This window comes from Rattus norvegicus, chromosome 19 (assembly GCF_036323735.1).
Source record: "Rattus norvegicus strain BN/NHsdMcwi chromosome 19, GRCr8, whole genome shotgun sequence".
Classification (NCBI taxonomy): Eukaryota; Metazoa; Chordata; class Mammalia; order Rodentia; family Muridae; genus Rattus; species Rattus norvegicus.
In genome coordinates, this window is record NC_086037.1 from 39,510,902 (window position 1) to 39,531,186 (window position 20,285).

The 20,285-nt window shown below is 44.0% G+C and overlaps 1 protein-coding gene and 1 pseudogene across 1 annotated transcript; both read left to right on the forward strand.

Annotated features, from left to right (window-relative positions):
* The first annotated feature begins 310 nt into the window (after window positions 1-310).
* On the forward strand, window positions 311-5,802 carry LOC134483313 (disks large homolog 5-like). Its single transcript, XM_063278604.1, has 5 exons — window positions 311-491; window positions 2,245-2,404; window positions 3,648-3,791; window positions 4,425-4,587; window positions 5,303-5,802. The coding sequence occupies exons 1-4, from the start codon at window positions 371-373 to the stop codon at window positions 4,570-4,572; spliced, it is 573 nt and encodes a 190-aa protein (XP_063134674.1). The 5' UTR covers window positions 311-370; the 3' UTR covers window positions 4,573-4,587; window positions 5,303-5,802.
* Window positions 5,803-13,094: 7,292 nt separating this feature from the next.
* Window positions 13,095-19,039, forward strand: LOC134483683 (zinc finger CCCH-type antiviral protein 1-like; annotated as a pseudogene).
* Window positions 19,040-20,285: the final 1,246 nt, after the last annotated feature.

Below are 20,285 nucleotides of genomic sequence, written 5' to 3' on the forward strand. Positions count from 1 at the left end.
CAGTGAGGAGAATATGAGGTAGGATGACACATTTCTGTGCAGGAATTTGGGCGGAAGCACTCATTTAGATACATAGCAATGACTTAGGTTTTTCCAATCAAGCCTAGAGCCAAATTTGGCCTTGGAAGCCTGTGATGCTCAGTGGCTATGCCACAGGGAAGTCTCCTGAAAAGGGTCCATCAGCTTTTGCTCAGTACAGGGAGAACATTAGCAGGGAGGCAAAGTCAGTTATCCATGACATCAGCCGTCCCTTCGTGGACATTCTATTGTCTCCTAGAGAGTCCTTGGAATCCCTGTGATGTCACCAGTGTTGTAGTGACAACCACTTCCCTAATTTTTCTCTTAGTGTCCAAAGGATATATCCACAGGCATGTTTGCCCATCTTCGCAGGCGCTTTGGGAGAGTTGATGTTGATGGGGAAGAGTCTAGAGTGAAGCAAACGAAACTTGAAATTAATGATGGACGCAGGACGTGGTCATGTGGAATGTGGAGTAAGTTCTGGGCAGTGTATGTTGAGCTTCCTGTCAGGGGTGTGTGGGGGCCTTCAGCTGGCCGTTATACCAATGGGCCACAACTACTGGAACATCTCCAAAGATATTGAATTCCATGATTGTCACAATTCCTGAAAGTCAAGGTTTTCACATCATTAGTTTATCCATAACCAAATGAAGGATATGGTAATGCCTATTTATCTGTGAATCATTATTCTGTGAACTTTTAGCCTTTACTGTTTTTTTTTATTAACTTGAGTGTTTCTATTTACATTTCGAGTGTTATTCCCTTTCCTGGTTTCAGGGCAAACATCCCCCTAATCCCTCCCCCTCCCCGTCTTTATGGGTGTTCCCCTCGCCATCCTCCCCCCATTTCAGCCCTCCCCCCAACAATCACGTTCACTGGGTGTTCAGTCTTAACAGGACCAAGGGCTTCCCCTTCCACTGTTGATCTTACTAGAATATTCATTGCTACCTATGAGGTCAGAGTCCAGGGTCAGTCCATGTATAGTCCTTAGGGTAGTGGCTTAGTCCCTGGAAGCTCTGGTTGCTTGGCATTGTTGTTCATAAGGGGTCTTGAGCTCCTTCAAGCTCTTCGAGTACTTTCTGTGATTCCTTCAACGGGGGTCCCGTTCTCAGTTCAGTGGTTTTGCTGCTGGCATTCACCTCGGTATTTGCTGTATTCTGGCTGTGTCTCTCAGGAGCAATCCAATTCTTCAAAGAGTTAGAACAATTTACAAATTCATCTGGAATAACAAAAAACCCAGGATAGCTGAAACTATCCTCAACAATAAAAGGTCTTCAGGGGGTATCACTATCCCTGAACTCAAGCAGTATTACAGAGCAATAGTGATAGCCTTTACTTTTACAGTGCATTCGGTATGTTAAATTGATATAATAACACCATCAGGAGTCATGGAGGGTATAACTTTTCTGAATTAAACAGGGCATTAATGTACCTCACTTTTATTGCTTCTTTAAATTCACTGTCTATCTGACAGTAGTAACAGGGAGAGAATTTTCTCCTGGCCATGACTTATATTCTTAGAAGTTCTGACTACCTCTGACTGGCAGGGCCAACCTTACCTTCATATATTAGAGGTTCTGTGTTCAACAGTAGCTAAACTATTTGGAGCGGGTAGACCAAGAAAGATCCTGTAACCTATTGTCACTTCTGGGGCATTTGTCATTTCAGTAGGGGGAATGGATAAGTCTGTTGACCATTTCCTCCCCCTGCATGACTTCTTTTTTTTGGGGGTGGGGGGAGCTGAGGACCGAACCCAGGGCCTTGTGCTTGCTAGGCAAGCGCTCTACCACTAACCTAAATCCCCAACCCCGACTTTTAATCCAAAGTTATTGGACTATAGTAACAGTGTAGGATGTCTGAGTATCCCTGATCACTCAAGTCATTGTGGATGCTGAATTGATGATGTGACTTTTGAAACCACAGGGGTGAGGGTCCTGAAACCAGGTTGTAGCCTGCATCGCTGTTAATAATCCTGGAGAAGCCATCTGTCTGGTACTTGTAAGCCTGTGTCGGTGGGCATAGGGAACACCTGGCTGCTTACATCTCTTGGTCTCTATATAGTAGTGGGGGAACTGTGATCCACTTAGGAGGCCTCTTACACATAGAACAAACTCCTTGCAGCTACACTGGCTTCCAGGCATGTTCTCCTGTTTGGGCCACACTATGGTCTGTGTATGTTCTATGTATTCTCCGCATGAAGGTTCATGTGTTTTCTTCTACCTACAGAGGCCTGCAGACAGACGTCATCCCATGAAACTGTCCTGAACAAGGTGCAGGCCAACGAGGAAGAGGAGAGGCTGGTTAAAGAGCTCGAGCTAACTACCAAGGAGAGAAATGAGCTGACAGATCGCCTCCTTTATGTGACAGGTGGATCCATGAACAAGAGGTATGCATTGCTCCAAACGCTCTTGTGTCATTCACCGCTGTGTAATATCACTCTCATCTTACCCTATTAAGGTGGTGGGGTCTAGAATGCTGTGCCTCCCGAAAGACCTTGTCCTAAACCTCGTCTCCCATAGAGAGGAGATTCAGAACCTGACCCTTACTGAGGAGTGAGTTTGGAAATGGAACCTCTGATTCCTCCTGTTGAAAATCTGAACTTGTGATCTGAGTGAAGAATTCAGGGATGAAGTCACTGGAGCATGAGTTCCCAGTGTACAATTGGAAAGCCCTTGACAGGTGGTAGCTTTGCAAGGTCTAGGTGGTGTGAGTTTGTGGAGAGTCTTTGTACTTGCTAGGAAGGTGACTGAACGCTATCATCTCCTGGCAGCAGCCTTAGGTGACGGGTCCCACATTGTTCATATCAATGCTTAACTAGAAGTCCTGAGACTCTGGCCTGTTCCTTCTTGTCTGTGTGTCTTACACTCTGAGACAGTAATGGTGCATGCATTTCTACTGATTCTCATTGTGCTCTTTCCATATTTGTCTCTCTTTCTCATTCTCTGAGTCTGTTTACTTTTCTTTTCTTGTGGGTATATCTCAGTTTGTGTGTCTGTGTGTGCACAGGTCTGCATGCATATGCACAACTTTTATATGTTTCTATGTCCCTCCACACTTGGAATTTAGGGGTCTGTTTTTTGGTCAGGATTTACCTGTATAATAGTTTCATGGAGGTGTGAGTGCTTTATTTTGGAAGCCCCACTTTCAACAACACAGTTCTTTGCCTATGCATATTTGTCCGTACATTTGTATGCCTTGAGCAGATTATAAGTTTGTGGCAATATCTGGTCCCATCTCCATAATTATGTGTAGTGTCTGCCTCTAGAATATTAATTATTCGGCTTATAGCATTCCAGTTGTCAAAACAGGAAAAATGAAATCAGAGGTTTCTGTGTGTGTTGGGGGGGGGTGGTGGTGGTGGTGGCGTAAGAGCTGTGGCCTAGGCTCTTGATAGGTTTGAATGCAGATCCAGCCCTCCTGATTGAAAAACGTGAGCCAGGGAACCCTTTATCTGGGTGCTTAGCTTCTGTTGTCCTGGGTGCACATTTCCAAGCTTCTGAAGCTGAAGAAGATTCCAATATGTAGAATTCAGAAAATCTCCTTCTAGGGCTGGGGTAGTACAGGACGCAGCCTGAGTTCATATAATCCTAAACCTCGATGTTCATTGGGTTCTATCTTCTTGGGGCCAGCCCCTATTTCAGGCCAAATCCATTTTATGAAAAATTGAAGATAAAGGAGAAAGAGGTCATGTCATTACTGAACAACTTAGACACAAACAACATTGAACATCGTGAGAAATTTCAGGAGCTCAAGAAGGAGATTAACTTCTATCGGTAAGTACTGGTTAGAAGGGCCCATCACTTGTAGAATGGCCATTCCTGCCACTCTTTGTTCTGGACTGGAGAGCCTGCAGCTCTGGGTCCATCTCTTCTGCTGTTTAAATATCACTGTGCCGTGGGTCTTTTGGACTCAGTTTCAGTTCCATAAGAGACTGTCATTTATCACCACAGTGACTATGCATCTTTAGAAGGCTCTGGATAGAACTACACTGATTCAGGAATCAGAGTGTTATTAGACCGACCTGGGCCTCTGGGGTCATACCAGGTTTAACAAAGATCAATGTGTGGACCACATGGTTAGCATGACCTTCCCTTGGTTCTACTGTCCTCTTGTGGTTATTTGCTGCCTACTGATTGTTGTTGCCCCCATGCACTGGGTTTTCATGGATAGTTGTAGATCCCTTGTTCTTTTGGAGAGACATGGACACTTATTGCTGCTTGGGTCACAGAAACAATGTATTCTTCCCTGAATTGGCCATTTGCCTTTTGTGCAGCAGCCTTACATGTATGGAGATGTATTCTATGAAGTGTTTATGGGTATCTGGGTCCTGATGTAGTTTGTGGGATTTGGCAGTTGGAATGGGAGGAAGAGGCTTCAGGATCTTACTGTGCAAAGTGTGTTTCCAGCAACCTGCACAGCCGGCTCCTGATGGACCAGGCATGTATGAAGAAGAAGTTGGTCACATTGAAGCAGGAGAGCAAGGAGTTACAGCGATATTTGTTTGAGTGGAACCCGAATGATGAAGACGGGCAGGAGAAGACCAGCAACCTCTAGACCCAGCAAAATTTGGTAGGAACAAGCAGCTGAGTCAGATTAACAATGTCTGATACCATTTGCCTATTTGATACATCTTTGCTTTCCCCTATCATCTTTCTAATCTCTCCACACCCAATCAGTCACCCACCTCATGGGATAGAGTTATTCATTGCTCTGTCTATGCACAAGTATTCTGGGAAGTTAACCACTCTTCAGACACTGAATTATGGGCAAGTACACTTTTCTGCCCTTTTTGAAACTGCAGTCCAGAAATGGTGACAGAGGAATAACATATCACATTAGTGCATCTCCCTGTCATAGATGGGATGCTATGAAGAGTTTTGAACAAGTTCTAGGTCCTGTGACAAAGGTCATGCAGGGGTCATGTGATGGTTGGAAGCACCTTGCAGGGATAAGAACCAAGTGCAAATGGCAAATTATTTCTGGTCATTGGCTTTGATCTGGGTATCATGTGGCCTTCTCCTTTCTTCCTGCAACCCAAGTAGGTCTCTCCCCATTTCCCCGTCCTTGGTTTGCACTGGTAGAGTCGGAGGAGCAGCTTGTTATCCCACATTACTGTGAGGGTTGCTGGTGATGTTCCCCAGGTTGCAGAGATATCAGCAATGATTTCAGTGAAAAGATCAGTGCTGTCTGTCCAATGCAGCTGAAGGGACAGAAGGCAGCAACTTCAAGCTGGTATGTGTGTCCCCACCAAATCAGTGTCTTAATAGCTGCCTTCTTCTCCCAGGTCTCGGAAACTGCAAGAGACATGGAATAGGACGGATCCCAGGAAGACAGCCCCCTGAAGAATGAGTTTCTCTCTCAGGAGTTCCCTGCTGACCACAATCCTCAACAGGCAAAGACTTTTTGTGGGTAAATGTTCTTCTTCTCAGTTAATTTCCTCAATGTTTAGAGACCCTACATTTATGTATCCGTATGCCAGCCTGTCTCACTGAGGTCTTTCTCCTTTATCATACCGACAACACCATCTGAGAGACAACTGAGGGGACTGCCTTGACATCTCGTGTCCTAGAGGAGAAACAGCACTACAACGGTGTTTCTAAATGTTCATTAAGAAAATGCTATTAAGAAATATTTTTGGTTATGATTTTCATTGAAGTTTTGTTTTTGTTGTTTCATAGTTTATATATTCTTGTTCCTGTTTTTCATTTTTGATACCATTTTAGCTGTTCATTTTATGCCTGTTTTTTTTTGTAAATTGTATTCCTTATGAATAAAAATTGATTTGTAACTCTTGACTCTTAAGACCATCTTCATTATTCAAGGGTCCTTTCCCCTCCTGTAGACTTAGAACTGACAGCTCGATATGGACCTTTGCATGGTCCAGGGAGCATGGGTAAATAGTGAATTCAAAGCCACCAAGGGGTACACAGGGTGATAGTGTCTTTTGTGTGGATAATGTGACTTTTTTATGCACACACACTTTATGATGTAATCACTGCCATACTGTATCCATGCTGTCATGTGTTCTGCTCATCCTAGTCTATATCAGTCTACAACACACATTCCTTATTGACTGTGTGCACCAGATATTGAGTAACACACACTCAGTCCCGTAGAGCTGCAGAGAGAATGACAACTTTCACAAAGGAATATAGATGTAATCCTAATCGAGAACAATGTGTCTCAGTTTTTCTTACAATAGAGCATCAGTATTAAACCACAGAGATAATGACCGTCAACATCATTTTGGGAAATAGGTTTTTATAAGTGCTGTTTCACTTGATCATTCATATACTGTGTTTTTATTGTTGCTGATTATATTTATTTTTATCATTTAACTCAATGGATCTTTTTGTTCAACTGTATGTCTGGGCCACTCCTGAGTGCATTTCCCTCATGATCCAAGAGAGGGAATAACATTCCCCATTGTAGATGATTGTTAGGGACCATGTGGTTCTTCTGAGAGAGCAACAGATGCTCTAACCTGGGAGTCATCACCACAGCTCCTGTAGTTAGCTCTTGTCCTTCCAGAGCATGTGCTGTACTAGGTGGACACGATCACCTCCCATTAAGGAGAGTAATCTCAGGAGATGTGTATGTACAGGCGGTTGAGCAGTGCCTGCTCAATGTGGTAGGCTGCTAGGCATCCATACCGGGCTCTGGTGCCTCCACTGCTCATTGTGCATTCAGGATCATCCTCCAGCATCACTCAGTTTCAATTCCAAACAGATCTTTCACTTACGATCAGTGATGATTATATAGATTATGCACATCTGATAAAATACAGAAGAGACTAGACTCCTTCTACAGGCCAACTTTGCATAATGAATTCTTTTGATAGAAAGCAAGATAATTATCTTAATCTATGCAGTTTAGGGAGGACCTCAAGAGCATCCATAGTGAATGCAGACTGTAGCTGTGAACACATGTTTCTTTTGCAGAGCAGGTCTGTGCAAGCCCAGAACTTAGGTGGGACAATTCATGTTGCCCCTTTTCCATGGCAAATATGTGATTGTATTGAGAAAGTGTATTTTCCACGTGACTCATTTCCAATTTATGGAATTATACTGAATTACTGAGAGTGGAGGTGACTCGGAGAGATAAAGTGCAGAAGAATAATCCAGCATGTCTGCAAACAGATGCTGTCCCATTAGGGCTTTTCAATGCTCAGCAGCTAGAGAAGCAAGGGAGAGGCATTGGTTACTCTCAATAGTCATTATAAGCTGACCATGACACAAAAAGAGTCATAGGTATCACAATAGAATCTAGTAACTAGATTTAACCAATCTATCACATTAATGCTGTGTTTGGTAGTATTTTTTGCCCTCTTAGTACCTGGAAGAGGCTTGGGGTTTTCTAATCCTACTCATAATTTATTATCCTTCCCAACACTATGTGCTTTGTTCTGTTAATGCTAACAGCACCATCCAATACCTAGGATATTTTCTACTGACATGTGTGACGTGAGACGAAACAGTCCCTGTCATCCCTCACCTGAATAAACTTCCTTAGAGGACAGTGTAGTTGGAGGGTCCTTCTTTCCTCTCCAAGATAGAGAAACATTTCCAGTCTCCAGACAAGTCTGTCAGCCATTGTCTAGTGACTGTCTTGAGATGTCCACATTGTCAGCTGAGTGTCGTCATCCAGCCTGCCCTGTAATTGGTGTTGGCTTCTTTATAATCCCAATTAACTAGGAGCAGGGTAAGTTTTGGGGGGTTAAGCAGTCTTGAGTTCTACAAATTAGCATTAAATACAAGCAGAATTAGGCCAATCCACCACAGGGATTTCTTTTGTTTTGTTTTGGTGTAAGTTTTCTTTTACCTTTTCACTTTTTATTTTATTTTTGGCTATTTTTTATTAATTGGTTATTTTATTTATATTTCAAATGTTGTCCTGTTTACAAGACTCCCTTCATCAAATCTTACATCCCATTTCTGCTCAGCTTTGCCTATATGACAGTGTTCCCCCACCCAAACATATCCATTCCCACCTCACAACTCCAGGATCTCCTTTTGGTGGGGCAACAGGCCTCAGCGTAGTCAATGGCCTCCCACCACATTGATGCCACTTAAGTCAGTCCTTTCTACACAGTTTTCTAGAAACATAAACCCATCCTTGTATACACTTTGGCTGGCAGTTTTGTTCCTAGGAGCTGGGGAATTGGTGACAGAGGTTCTGGTTAGATATTAAAGTCCAATGATTGCTGCTTTCTCTTCTTTTTCTGGTTATAAGTGAAATTATGTTTGTGTGCTTCTCTTTTTTTGAAATTATTGAGAGATGATTAATTTCTTGGTTTTTCTTAGATATAGTTTAGCTCATTGACTTGGAGTTTTCCTCCTATTATCCTAATTTACGCTTTCTTAGAGAAAAAAATATTGTTCAAATTTGGTTTTGTCATAAAATATCTTGATTTCTCCATTCATGATGATTGAGAATTATGCTGGGTATAGGAATCTGGGTCTGCACTACATTTGTGCAAGATTTTCTGGCTTTTAGAGTCTCTGTTGAGCAGTCTGGTATAATTTAGATAGGTCTGAATTCATCTGTTACTGGATATTTATACCTCACCCCGTTTAATATTCTTTCTTTGGTCTGTGCATTTAGTGTTTTAACTATTATGTGAATGGAGGAAAAATTTCTGGTTAAGTTAACTTTGCGTTCTGTAGGCTTGTTGTACCTTTATGGCCTTTATTCCTTTACCTTATGGAAGTTTTCTGCTATGATTTGTTGAAGATGTTTACTGGACTTATGAACTGGAAATCACACTCTCTTTTCTATCTCTTATCCTTATGTTTGGCCTGTTAATTGTGTCCTGAAATCCATGGATGTTTGGATTCAATAAACCATACATGTTTATTTGAGATGGGTGTTTTGTGCTTTGTGGGTGACCTCCTTGACCCCAACTCTTCCATTTAGTACAACGTTGGATAATGAGACATGGTCAGCAATGGTGACCTCTTGCCATAAACTATATGAAAATAGGGAGGTGACTTTGTGTATGTCAAGTGTCACTAGTCTCCTGGGTGGTTTTGGACCCCGGTTGGCCGTATGCAACAGTTTAAAAAGCCCAGGATTTATGTTCCTTGGGATTCCCATGATGATGCACACAGACATGACAGAAAAAGACCAGAATACACAGGACAGTACTTGATTTAAGTAATAGAGAGAACATTAGTAAGTTATGTTACAAAATATTTGATCGCACTGTGATCTCCATGAATGTATTATTCAATGAAAAACTATTGTGTGATATAGCATCGCCAGGGCACAGACATTTAATGCAAGAGCTCTTTGTTTACTGTGAACATGGACTTTATTACTGTTCAGCTCACCTACCTCAAACCTTTATTGCAAAGGTAAAATCTGCACTTAGGTCTAGAGCAGATCAAGGCACAACTTGATAGGAAATGAAGATAATGAGCGCAATGGAAAGTCTTTGAGTTGAAGGATTTTTAAGAAAGTGTGCAGAGGGAGCTACAATGCTCTTCTTCTGGGGGAACAGTGAATTAGGAAGGACGGTTGGGAGCTTTAGTTAAATACAGCATCTGACTCCTGAGACTTCATTGGTAAAATTAATTTCTGGAATTTTGTGTTGTGCAGCAACACATTGGCTTTGCAGTTTTTGGCTGGGGCCATGGACAGAGAGATCACACCAGCTGGGGACAATCTGAAAAGAAATCAGGTTTTCTTAAGTCATGGGAGAAGTCCTCAAGGAGAGAGGAATGAATGGGTAGCACCATAATAGAAGGCTTTAGGATCTCGTATAGTGCTACTCTAGATGCCTTGAAAATACAAACAGAAAATATAAAGCTAAAATGACTTCACAGGAATTAGCTCAATTCTCATTATGATTATTTCATATGGGTATTTTATACTTGATTCATTTTTTAAAAGTTTTAAAATAAGAGCCTTCTGTTTTAATTCAAGGCTCTCTTGGAATCACAAATCCCTTACAACCCCTGTCTGGTGCCCGGCATCTAACACTATCGGGCTAGAGATTCTACTTTTAACTTCATCACCATCCACAGCTTCCATTTAACCAGCAGGTTCCATGCCAGGCAGACACTGAGCAGGTTGTATGTTCTGTTAATCTCCACAACAACCCAATTCAGCAGAAACACCTCCATTTTACATGTGAAGAAACCTCAGCTCAAAGGAAATGAGTATCAGGGTCCCATCAGTCTCACTGGCTGTCACTCAGACCCACATCCTTCTCTGTAAAGGGAAGCCATGGGCCTGATGTGGCTGTGCAAGCTGACTCTCCTGAGATGATCAATGCTATTCTTGACCCTGGAAGAATTTAAGACAAGGTGACCCACAGACTCCTGGGATAGATTCTGCCTCTGGGTTCTAGGGTGGGACACGGTATCCCTTGCTGTGTGTCTACTCATCTGAGGAGTCTGCTCCCATGTGTCAGCTTATATGGCAGTGGTCTCAACATTACTAGTGCTAGAACCCTTTAATACAGCTCTTCATGCTGTGGTCACCCCCACCATAAAATTATTTCATTGCAACCTTATAACTGATATTGCTAGTCTTATAAGTCATTATATGCAAGGTATCCTATATCAAAGTATCTGCTATGTAATTTCTGTGAAGTGGTCGAGTCCCACAGGTTGAGAAAGAATGCCCTGCTTTTTTTTTTAATGGAAAGGCCTTCATCTCAGAAAGACCTGGAGCAGATGTAAGAGCAGAGACACCCTGAAGTAGTGACAAGTTTTAGCAGACCTGAAGGCTGCTTGCCTTAATGACAAAAGAGATTGCTGGCTAAAGGCACAATCTGAAATCACTGTCCCCAGGATATTTCTTGTCTCAGTTTTCCCCCATTACAATGTCTGTCACCTTGTACTTATCTGTCCAGGAAGCCAGTCCCTGTAGTCTCTAATACAGACAGAATACTAAAGGCCAGAATGTTTTCCCTCTGTTGGTCCACAGTCACTTCTACAGAAGTAAGTTCAAATCCCCTGTAGGTAAATGTGTGTCTCTCACATAGTGTGTGAGACTTTAAATGTCATCCCTTTGAGTTGACAAAAACCTACTCTCACTTCAGATTTACAACTGACCAACAATTATTTTCATGAGAACACAGAGGCTGGCCAGGCCTGCACAGTCAGATCCCCTCCCTGCCTGGGATCATCCCACCCACAGTAGACTTCAGCTTCACATAGCAGCTGTTATCAGAAAAATCTGACCCTAAGATTCTGAAGCCCACATATGCACAATCCCTTAAGTTGTTAAATGGCGGATATGTGGGTTTTCTCCAGTTTAAACTATTCTGGCTTCTTTTCTCTCCTGTGCTGCAGTCTGTTCTCTCTGGTCTCTTGGTCCTGGAAGGACCTGGGTTTAACTCAAGGCTTGGGGGGCGGGGGTGGGGGGGGAGGAGAACCTTTTGTTGTGGGAATGAGCATGGATTAAGAATGTAGCCCCACTCTGACTGGCCAACTAAGCTCCAGAAAATCTTCCCTAGTCACAGAACTGGGCCATGTGGGAGCCTAAACTGTTTAAAGGGGAGAGATGGGTGCTTTCTTCTGGAAGAAGCACTTGGAGGTTGACTGTCACTTCTGAACCTTCTGTGTTAAGTCACTTCTCAGAAGGGAAGCTTTCCTCTAACTCCTCCATGGGACCAGGCTAGCACTGGGGCCTGAGGACCTTTGGTTGTTTCAGCTCTGAGCTGGGAGGGGTAGCTCTCACCCTGACAAGGAGAAGCCTGATCTGAGGAACAGGTGCTTTTAAAGAAGCATGTGAAAGTATCTCCTGCAGGAGAGCACACTCTGCAGGGAAAGTCACACAGGATAACAAAAAGTGACTTCGCAACAAACACAAGGCATGGGAACCAGGGAGGGCACTGGATGGATGGTCGGAGAGTTTGAGAAAGCCTGCATCTCCCTGAAAGACTTCCCACAACCATAAGTCCCACCACTGTCCCAGGCTCACAGGGGAGGCTCAGCAAAGGCTGCCACCTGCTGGAATCCCTGAAAACTAAAACTGGAGTGGAGAACTGAGGAAAGCATTTTGGTGGAGGGGGAGACTCAAGTCTCCAGGGCCAGGTCAGCCTTCTGTCACTTTGGTTCTCCTCACTTCACAGAGGCGCCTATTGAAAGGTGAGTCAAGCCGGGATCTCAACAGTCTTTGGCCAAAGAAGTGAGAGCCCACAGGGCAGAGCAAGGCAAAGCAGAGCCAGGCAGAGCAAAGTGAAGCCCTGCCAGCCAGCAAATAGGCCTTGCGCATGTGGGACTGGTGGCAGCAGTGCTTGCCCTTGCTCTCCTGGTGGCGCAGAACCCCTGCCTGGATGTGAAGAGTGGGGAAACTCACAGTGGCTTGTCCTCCAGCTGCAACTGCCAGTGCTTGGGGAGGGGGAAGTTGAAGATGCTCCCATGATCCTCCGATTTCTGGCCCACTTTGTCAGCAGTTGTTCCTGTTCAAGGCTGTGGTCAGCCCTGCCAAAAGCCCGGAGGACACGTAGAGCAAGCACAACTGGCCAGCAACCACCATGGTCATCCACGGTGGGACCCAGGCCAAGTGGCAACAGAGGCGCACCAGGCAGCCAGGCACCAGCCCCAAGCCTGTGCATACTGAGGCCAATGACACTCCACTAGTCCCTCCCAGCATGCACATCCCACCCCTGGCAGGCAAGATCTCTCTGTCCAGGGCTTCCCGCAGACCTGCAACTACCAACAGCTCAATGAGCCCTTACTTAATTCTTCTTAACCATAATGGCTTGTCATAAAAGGTCATTGGGAAAGTGAATGATGAGATGAAAGCCTTAGAAGAAAACTAGAGAGACTTACGGAAATGAAGAAGAAAGCTCTCTTCCCAGTAGGAGCCTGGCAGTCCCAAGCTCAGGGCACCTCATGTCCAGGCTGGAACCCAGCATGCACTGTTGTGGAGAACCTGCCTCCTTAAGGACCTGGCTTCCCACTCATTCTCCTGAGATGATGACTTTAATTCTTTTAATTTTTACTGGTTATTTTCTTCATTTCCATTTCATGTGTTATCCCCTTTTCCAGTTTCCTTTCTCCACGAAACAGAGTCCAGCTCACAAGCCTGAGCAGCTGCAGCCATAGTGCACCATAGGGGATCCTGGGGCAGACTGTTTCATCACCAAGATCCTGTGGACCCACAGGGGCCGCATGACCTTAAAGGAACTGCAGAGTAGGATCAGGCTCCAGAGGCAGAGCTCTATGAGCTGCTGGGCAAGACTGCTTATTCCTATTGGGGACTGGAGATCAGGCAGGGATCACGCTGTAGGTGGTGGCTACTACTGAAGCCTGTGGCTTCAATCTCAAGTGCATCCAGGGACCATGCTACAGATTGCCCAAGCCTCTGCAAGCTCAAACTTCTGGGACAGAGTCATTATGCAAAATCCCAGAGAAACCTCTGCAAATATCCACACCAAGTTTTTAGGAACAGAGCTTCCAGGTCCTGAAGAATCATGAGCTTTCTGGGCTTCACCAAGAGGAGCCGGCCATCTTCCTAGTACAAAGGGATGCTTTTCTCCTGCAAAAGTTACTACAAAGGAGACAGCCACAAACTGATCTGCTTGAAGCCACAACCATGCAAGAGAGTCCAAGTCTGTGAGCACTTCACCCAGGCCAACTGCCGTTACCTCAGCTGTCTCAGGTCTCATGACCTGATGGACAGGAAGGTGTTGACCTCCGTGACTGAGCACGGGCTGAGTTCTGATGGGGTCCAGAACATCCAGGACATCTGCAACAACAAACACATTAGGAGGAGACCCACTGGCATGAGAGCTCCCCATCCACATCACAGAGGCAGGTCACAGAGACAGAAGCAAATGCAGAGACAGCTTCCTTCCAAATAGTCTAGGATTTCTCTCCCATGTCTCACCTATGGGATCTGGTCCACCTTTTCCAGATGTCACCAGCTGTAAGGATTCCCTGGAGGACATGTCTACAGATATCACTCAGGAGGTCAAGAACCTGGGGACCCAGGACTCTGCACAGCTTTCCTTGGTCTCATCTAAGGCTGCTGGAGTCTGAGGACCCAGTCACATGAGAGCAAGCCAGGGGTTTTCTGAGAATGGAGATCTGGATGGCTTCTTTTCTAGGAATCCTACTGATTCTTTGTAAGCTCCTGCCTCCTCTGCTGGCTTTCCTCTTGCTGCAGGAAAAAGAAATGAAGCCATGTCCATGAGAACAGGCGTGACTTCTGGACACCGCATGGAGGTCAAGAGAAAGAATAAGGCTCCAGACATCAATCACATCCCATTTTAAATGGTTCTATTGATGGGGTGACAACGGAAGAAGCAACAGACTCAGGAATTTTAGGTAAAGGTAGAAACTCAGAGAAGGAGTTTGGCAATGTTCCTTCTCTTTCAATTCAGTGGAATAATTGAAGCACTATTGTTATTAGGTCTTCATTAAAAGTCTGGTAGAAAGGATCCATTAAAGCCATGTGGCCCTGATTATTAGTATTTTTTACTTTTTGGAGTGACAACATTTAATGACTATCTATTTTCTTATGGGAATTATTCATTACCTTCCCAGATCTGTATTTAACTTGGTATTTGTTATCTGTTAGAAAAATCACTAGTATCAAATAGGTTTTTCACTTTTCTGTAGTAAAGACCTCTGAAAGTAAGCCCTAATGATTGTTGAATTCACTCAGTGTCCGTTGTTACGTCCCCCTTTTCATTTCTGATTTGGTAATTTAGATATAGGCTCTGTGGTTTGTCTGTCTTGTGGATCTTCTCAAAAAAAAAAAAAAAAGCCAGCTCTTGCTTTGCTTGGCTCTTTGTATCATTCTCTCTTTGTTTGTAATTGAGTGATTTTCGTTCTGAGTTTATTTCCTGCCATCAAATCCTACCAGACTCTCTATGGGATGAGGCTTTGCCTCACCTTGGTAACAGCAGCATGGAATAAATGAAACTTATGCTGCTCTCTGTAGTGGGGATGACGTCACAATTTCACTGAAAACCATGCACAGCCTTGTTTTAGACTGTATTAAAGTAGCCCACGATTTCAGTGCTCCCTGCAAGGTGCCATGAGACAGTAGTAACATGAGTCTGCATGCACCTCGACAGTTTTCACTAGGGACTACACACACACACACACTTTACTGACATGGTGCACATTCTTTGCACACCAAGAAGAAAGTGAGTATTAATGAAAACACAACAATAATGGAATCGATGGACGGAGTTGTGGGGAAGTTGGGGCTTAGAGTTACTTAAAGGCCCTGTGCAGGCTCTCCTTCTGTTGGAGGCTAAACTTCAAGTGCAATGGGGTTATTTTCTTTCTGTATAGCACACAGAGCTAGGGTGGAAACTAGGTTTTGAGCATATTTGGCAAGTACTGGAACACTGAATTAATTCCTAGGGCTGGAACCCTATTAATGTTCTACAAAATTACAGGGCAGGCTGGATGAAGACTCTCAGCTGACAATGTGGACATCTCAAGACAGGCACTGGACAATGGCTGACAGACTTGTCTGAAGACTGGAAATGTTTTGCTATCTCAGAGGAAAAGAAGGCCCCTCATACCACACTGTACTCTAAGGACAGTTTATTCAGGTTAGGATGACATGAACTATTGACTCATGTCACAGATGTCAGTAGAAATTATCCAAGGTGTTGTAGGCTGTAGGTAGCATTAACAGGACGAATCACACTGTGTTGTGAAGACATAGAATATGACTATGTGTAGCAAGACCCAGGCCTCTTCCAGTTTCTAAGATCATACCTGAGAACCTCAAATATAGTAATAATGTGATAATGTGGTGTAAGTCTAGTTACAACTAGGTTTTATTGTGATACGGATAACTCTTTTTGTGTCATGGTCAGTTTATAATGAATGACTAGAGAACCTAAGCTTGACAATAACCAAAGACTACATTGCTTCTCTAGCTGCTGAGCTTTTAAAAGCCCTGGGGTGACAGCAACATTTTGCGGACATTCTGGATTATTCCTTCTGTACTTTAACTCTCTGAGTCAACTGAGTAAGTCAGTTCCATTCCATAAATTGGAAATCAGTCAATTGGAAAAAAATACTTTCTCAATACAAACACAGATTTGCCATGGAAAAAGGGCAGCTTGAACTGTCCCACCTAGGTCCTGGGCTTGCACAGGCCTGCTCTCCAAAAGAAAAGTGTGTTCACAGCTGCAGGCTGCATTCACTATGGATGCTCTTGAGGTTCCTCCCTAAACTGCTTAGATTAAGATAATTTTTTTGCCATCTATCAAAAGAATTCATTATGCCAAACTGGCCTTTCTTCTGAACCTTCTGTTTTGTGGGCAGGGCAAAATCTCCAGCAACCCTCACAGCAATGTGGGCTGCCAATCTGGGACTCAGAATTATACCAGTGCAAACCAAGAACAGGGCAACTGGAAGAGACCTCATTGGGTTGCAGGAACCTTCTGTTCTGAGTCACTTCTCAGAAGGGGCATTTTGCTCTAACTCCTCCATGGGACCCAACCAGTACTGGGGTTGGAGGATCCTTGGGTGTTGCAGCTCTGAGCTGGGAGGGGGAGCTAGCACACTGACATGGAGAAGCCTGTTTTCACAGCTGATCTGGATCTGAGGAACAGGTGCTTTTAAAGAAGCATGTGAAAGCATCTCCTGCAGGAGAGCTCACTCTGCAGGGAAAGTCACACAGGACAGTGAAAAGTGGCTTCCCAACTTCCACAGGTCCTGTGACCCAGGGAGGGCACCAGATGGTCCAAGAGTTTGAGAAAAGCCTGCATTTCCCTGAAAGACTTCCCTCAACCATAAGTCCCACCACTGTCCCAGACTCACACCTGAGGATCAGCAAAGCCTGCCACCTGCTGGGGTCCCCACAAACTGAACCCAGAATGGAGAACTGCGGGAACGCACTTTGGGGGAGGGGGAGACACAAGTCTCTGGGGCCAGGCCTGGGGTCTGTCCCTTAGGTTCTCCTCACCTCCGTTAGCCTCCTAGTGCAGAGCACTGCAAGCCGGGATTTCAAAAGTCTTGGGCTGAAGAAGTGGTAGAAGGTAGCAGCAGTGGCGGTGGGGTCGACAGGGGAGTCAAAGACGGAATAGTAGCAATGCAAGCAGAGATGGCGAGGGCGGAGGCGGGGGGGGGGGGCGGGGGGCGAAGGAGAGGACGGGTGTGGGGGGCGGGGCGGGGCGGGGCGGGGCGGGGGCAGCGTAGGGGCGAGGGCAGGCTGGGGGCGGGGGTTGGGAGGGGTCTGAGGCAAGGGGAGGTGGTGGGGCTGGGAGGGGGGGATGGGTCGGAGGTGATGTGGAGTGCGGGTGTGGGGCGTGGGCGTGGGCAGGGGCAAGAGCAGTGGCGGGGGCGGGGGCAGGAGCAGGGGCAAGCAGAGCAAAACCCAGCCCTGTCAGCCTGCAGATAGGCTCTGGGGCAGGACAGACTTGCCCTGCAGCTCTATTGATGGGGTGACAATGGAAGAAGAAACAGACTCAGGAATTCTAGGTAAAAAGAGAAACTCAGAGAAGGGGTTTGGCAGTGTTCCTTCTCTTTCAAATCAGAGGAATAATTGAAGCACTATTGTTATTAGGTCATCATTAAACGTCTGGTAGAAAGGCTGCATTAAAGCCTAGTGGCCCTCATATATATTTTTTAATTTTTGTAGTGGCATCGTTTAAATACTATCTATTTTCTCATGAGAATAATCTTATGAGTTAAATCCCACATTTGGATTTAACTTGATATTTGTTATCTGGTAGAAAAATTACCAATATCAAATAGATTTTTCACTTTTCTGTAGTAAAGGACTCTGAAGAAGCCCTAATGATTGTTGAATTCACTCACATGTCTATTGCTTCAGCCCCCTTTTCATTTCTGATTTGATAATTTAGGTATTGACACTGTGGTGTGTACTTACTTTCAGAAAGGGGTTGTTTCTCTTATGGATCTCCTCAAAAAACAGCTCTTGCTTCGTATGAGTCTTTGTATTATCCTCTTCGTTTGTAATTGAATGATTTTAGTACTAAGTTTATTTCCTGCCATCAAATCCTACCAGACTCTCTGTAGGATAAGGCTTTGCCTCATCTTGGTAACAGCAGCATGTGATAAATGAAGCTTTTGCTGCTCTCTCTAGTGTTGATGACGTCACAATCTCTGTGTAAACCATCCACAGCCTGTTTTTAGGCTGTATTATAGTAGACCACCATTTCAGTGTTATCTGCCAGGTGCTGTGGGACACTAGTAACACATGTCTGCATGCACCTCGACAGTTTTCATTACGGTCTTCTAAGTCATTTTATGAAAATTGATAGTTCATGGATGAACATACACAAACACCTGCACAGAAACACAAACAAACACAAATACACACACACACACACACACACACACTTTACTGACATGGTATACATTCTTTGCACACAAAAAATAAAGTGAGCAGTAATGAAAATACACCAATAATGGAGTCGATGGAGGGAGTTATGCAGAAACTGGGACTTAGAGTTACATAAAGGCCCTATGCAGGCTCTCCTTTTGTTGGAGGAGAAATTTCAAGTGCAATGTGGTTCTTTATTTTCTTTCTCTAAAGCACACAAAGCTAGGGTGGAATGTAGGGCTTTGAGCATGTTTGGAAAGTACAATCACACTGAATTAAATCCTAGGGCTGGAACCCTATTAATCTTCTACAAAATTACAGAGCAGGCTGGATGAATACTCCCAGAGACAATGTGGACATCTCAAGACAGGCACTGGACAATGGCTGAAGACTTGTCTGAAGACTGGAAATGTTTTGCAAACTCAGAGAGAGAGAAAAAAAAAGGCCCCTCTGACTACACTGTACTTTAAGGATAGCTTATTAATGTAAGGAAGACATGAACTATTGTCTCATGTCACAGATGTCAGCACAAAGTATCCAAGGTATTGAATGCCAATGGTAGCATTAACAGAACAAAGCACACAGTGTCATGAAGACATAATTATGAGTATGTGTAGCAAGACCCACCCTCATCCAGGTTCTTAGATAGTAACTGAGAACCTCAAACACAGTAGTAATGTGATAGTGTGGTGTAAATCTAGTTACTATTTTCTGTTGTGATACAGATGACACTTTTTGAGTCAAGGTCAGCTTATAATGAATGACTAGAGGACCTAAGGTTGACAACAAACACAGACTACATTGCTTCTGTAGCTTCTTGTCTTCGAAAACCCCTGATGTGACAGCAACTGTTTGTGGACATTCTGGATTATTCCTTCTGTACTATAAGTCTGTGAATTACTTCGTCTCTCAGTAAGTTAGTTCAATTCAATAAATTGGAAATCCATCACCTGGAAGAAATACTTACTTAATACGATCCGAGATTGGCCATGGACAAAGGGTAGCTTGAACTCTCCCACCTGGGTTATGGGCTTGAACAAGCCTGCTCTCCAAAGGAAACAGAGTTCATAGCTGTAGGCTGCATTCACTATGGATGCTCTTGAGATTCCTCCTAAAACTTCTTAGATTAAGATAATTTTCTTGCTAAAAATCAAAAGAACTCATTATGCCAAGCTGGCCTACAGGAAGCTAGTTTCTATTCTATATTTTATCAGATGGGAATAATATATATGGTTATCGTTGATAATAGGTGAAAGATCTGCTCTAATTTGGAAACTAAATGATGCTGGAGGATGATCCTGAACCCACAATGAGCAGTGGGGACACTAGGCCCCTGTACAGATGCCTGGCAACCTAACACATTGAGCACGCACAGCTCAGTAAGTTACCTGTGAATACACATCTCCTGAGATCTCTCTATTTAATTGAAGGTGATCCTGTCCACCTAATACAGCACATGCACTGAAAGGACAAAAGCCACCTGCAGGAGCTGTGGTGATGACACACAGGTTAGAGCTTCTGCTGCTCCCTCAGAAGAACCACATGGTCCCTAACAATGATCTACAACAGGGAATGTTATTCCCTCTTTTGGATCATGAGGGAAATGCACTCAGGAGTGGCCCAGACATACAGTTGAAAAAAAGACCCATTGACATAAATGATAAAAATAAATATAATCAGCAACAATAAAAACACAGCATACTTATGGTCAAGGACAAGAGCATCTATCAAAACCTATTTCCCAACATGACTTTGAAGGTCATAATCTCTGGGGTTAATATTGATGCTATATTGCAAGAAAAGCTGAAGCACATGGTTCTCCATCAGGATGACTTCTATATTCCTTTGTGAATGTTTTCAATTTGTCTGCAGCTGTACAGCATTGAGTGTATATTGCTCAATATGTGGTGCACAGGGTCAAAAATGAATGTGTGTTGTATACTCTTATATACCGAGATTAGCAGAACACATGACAGCATGGATAA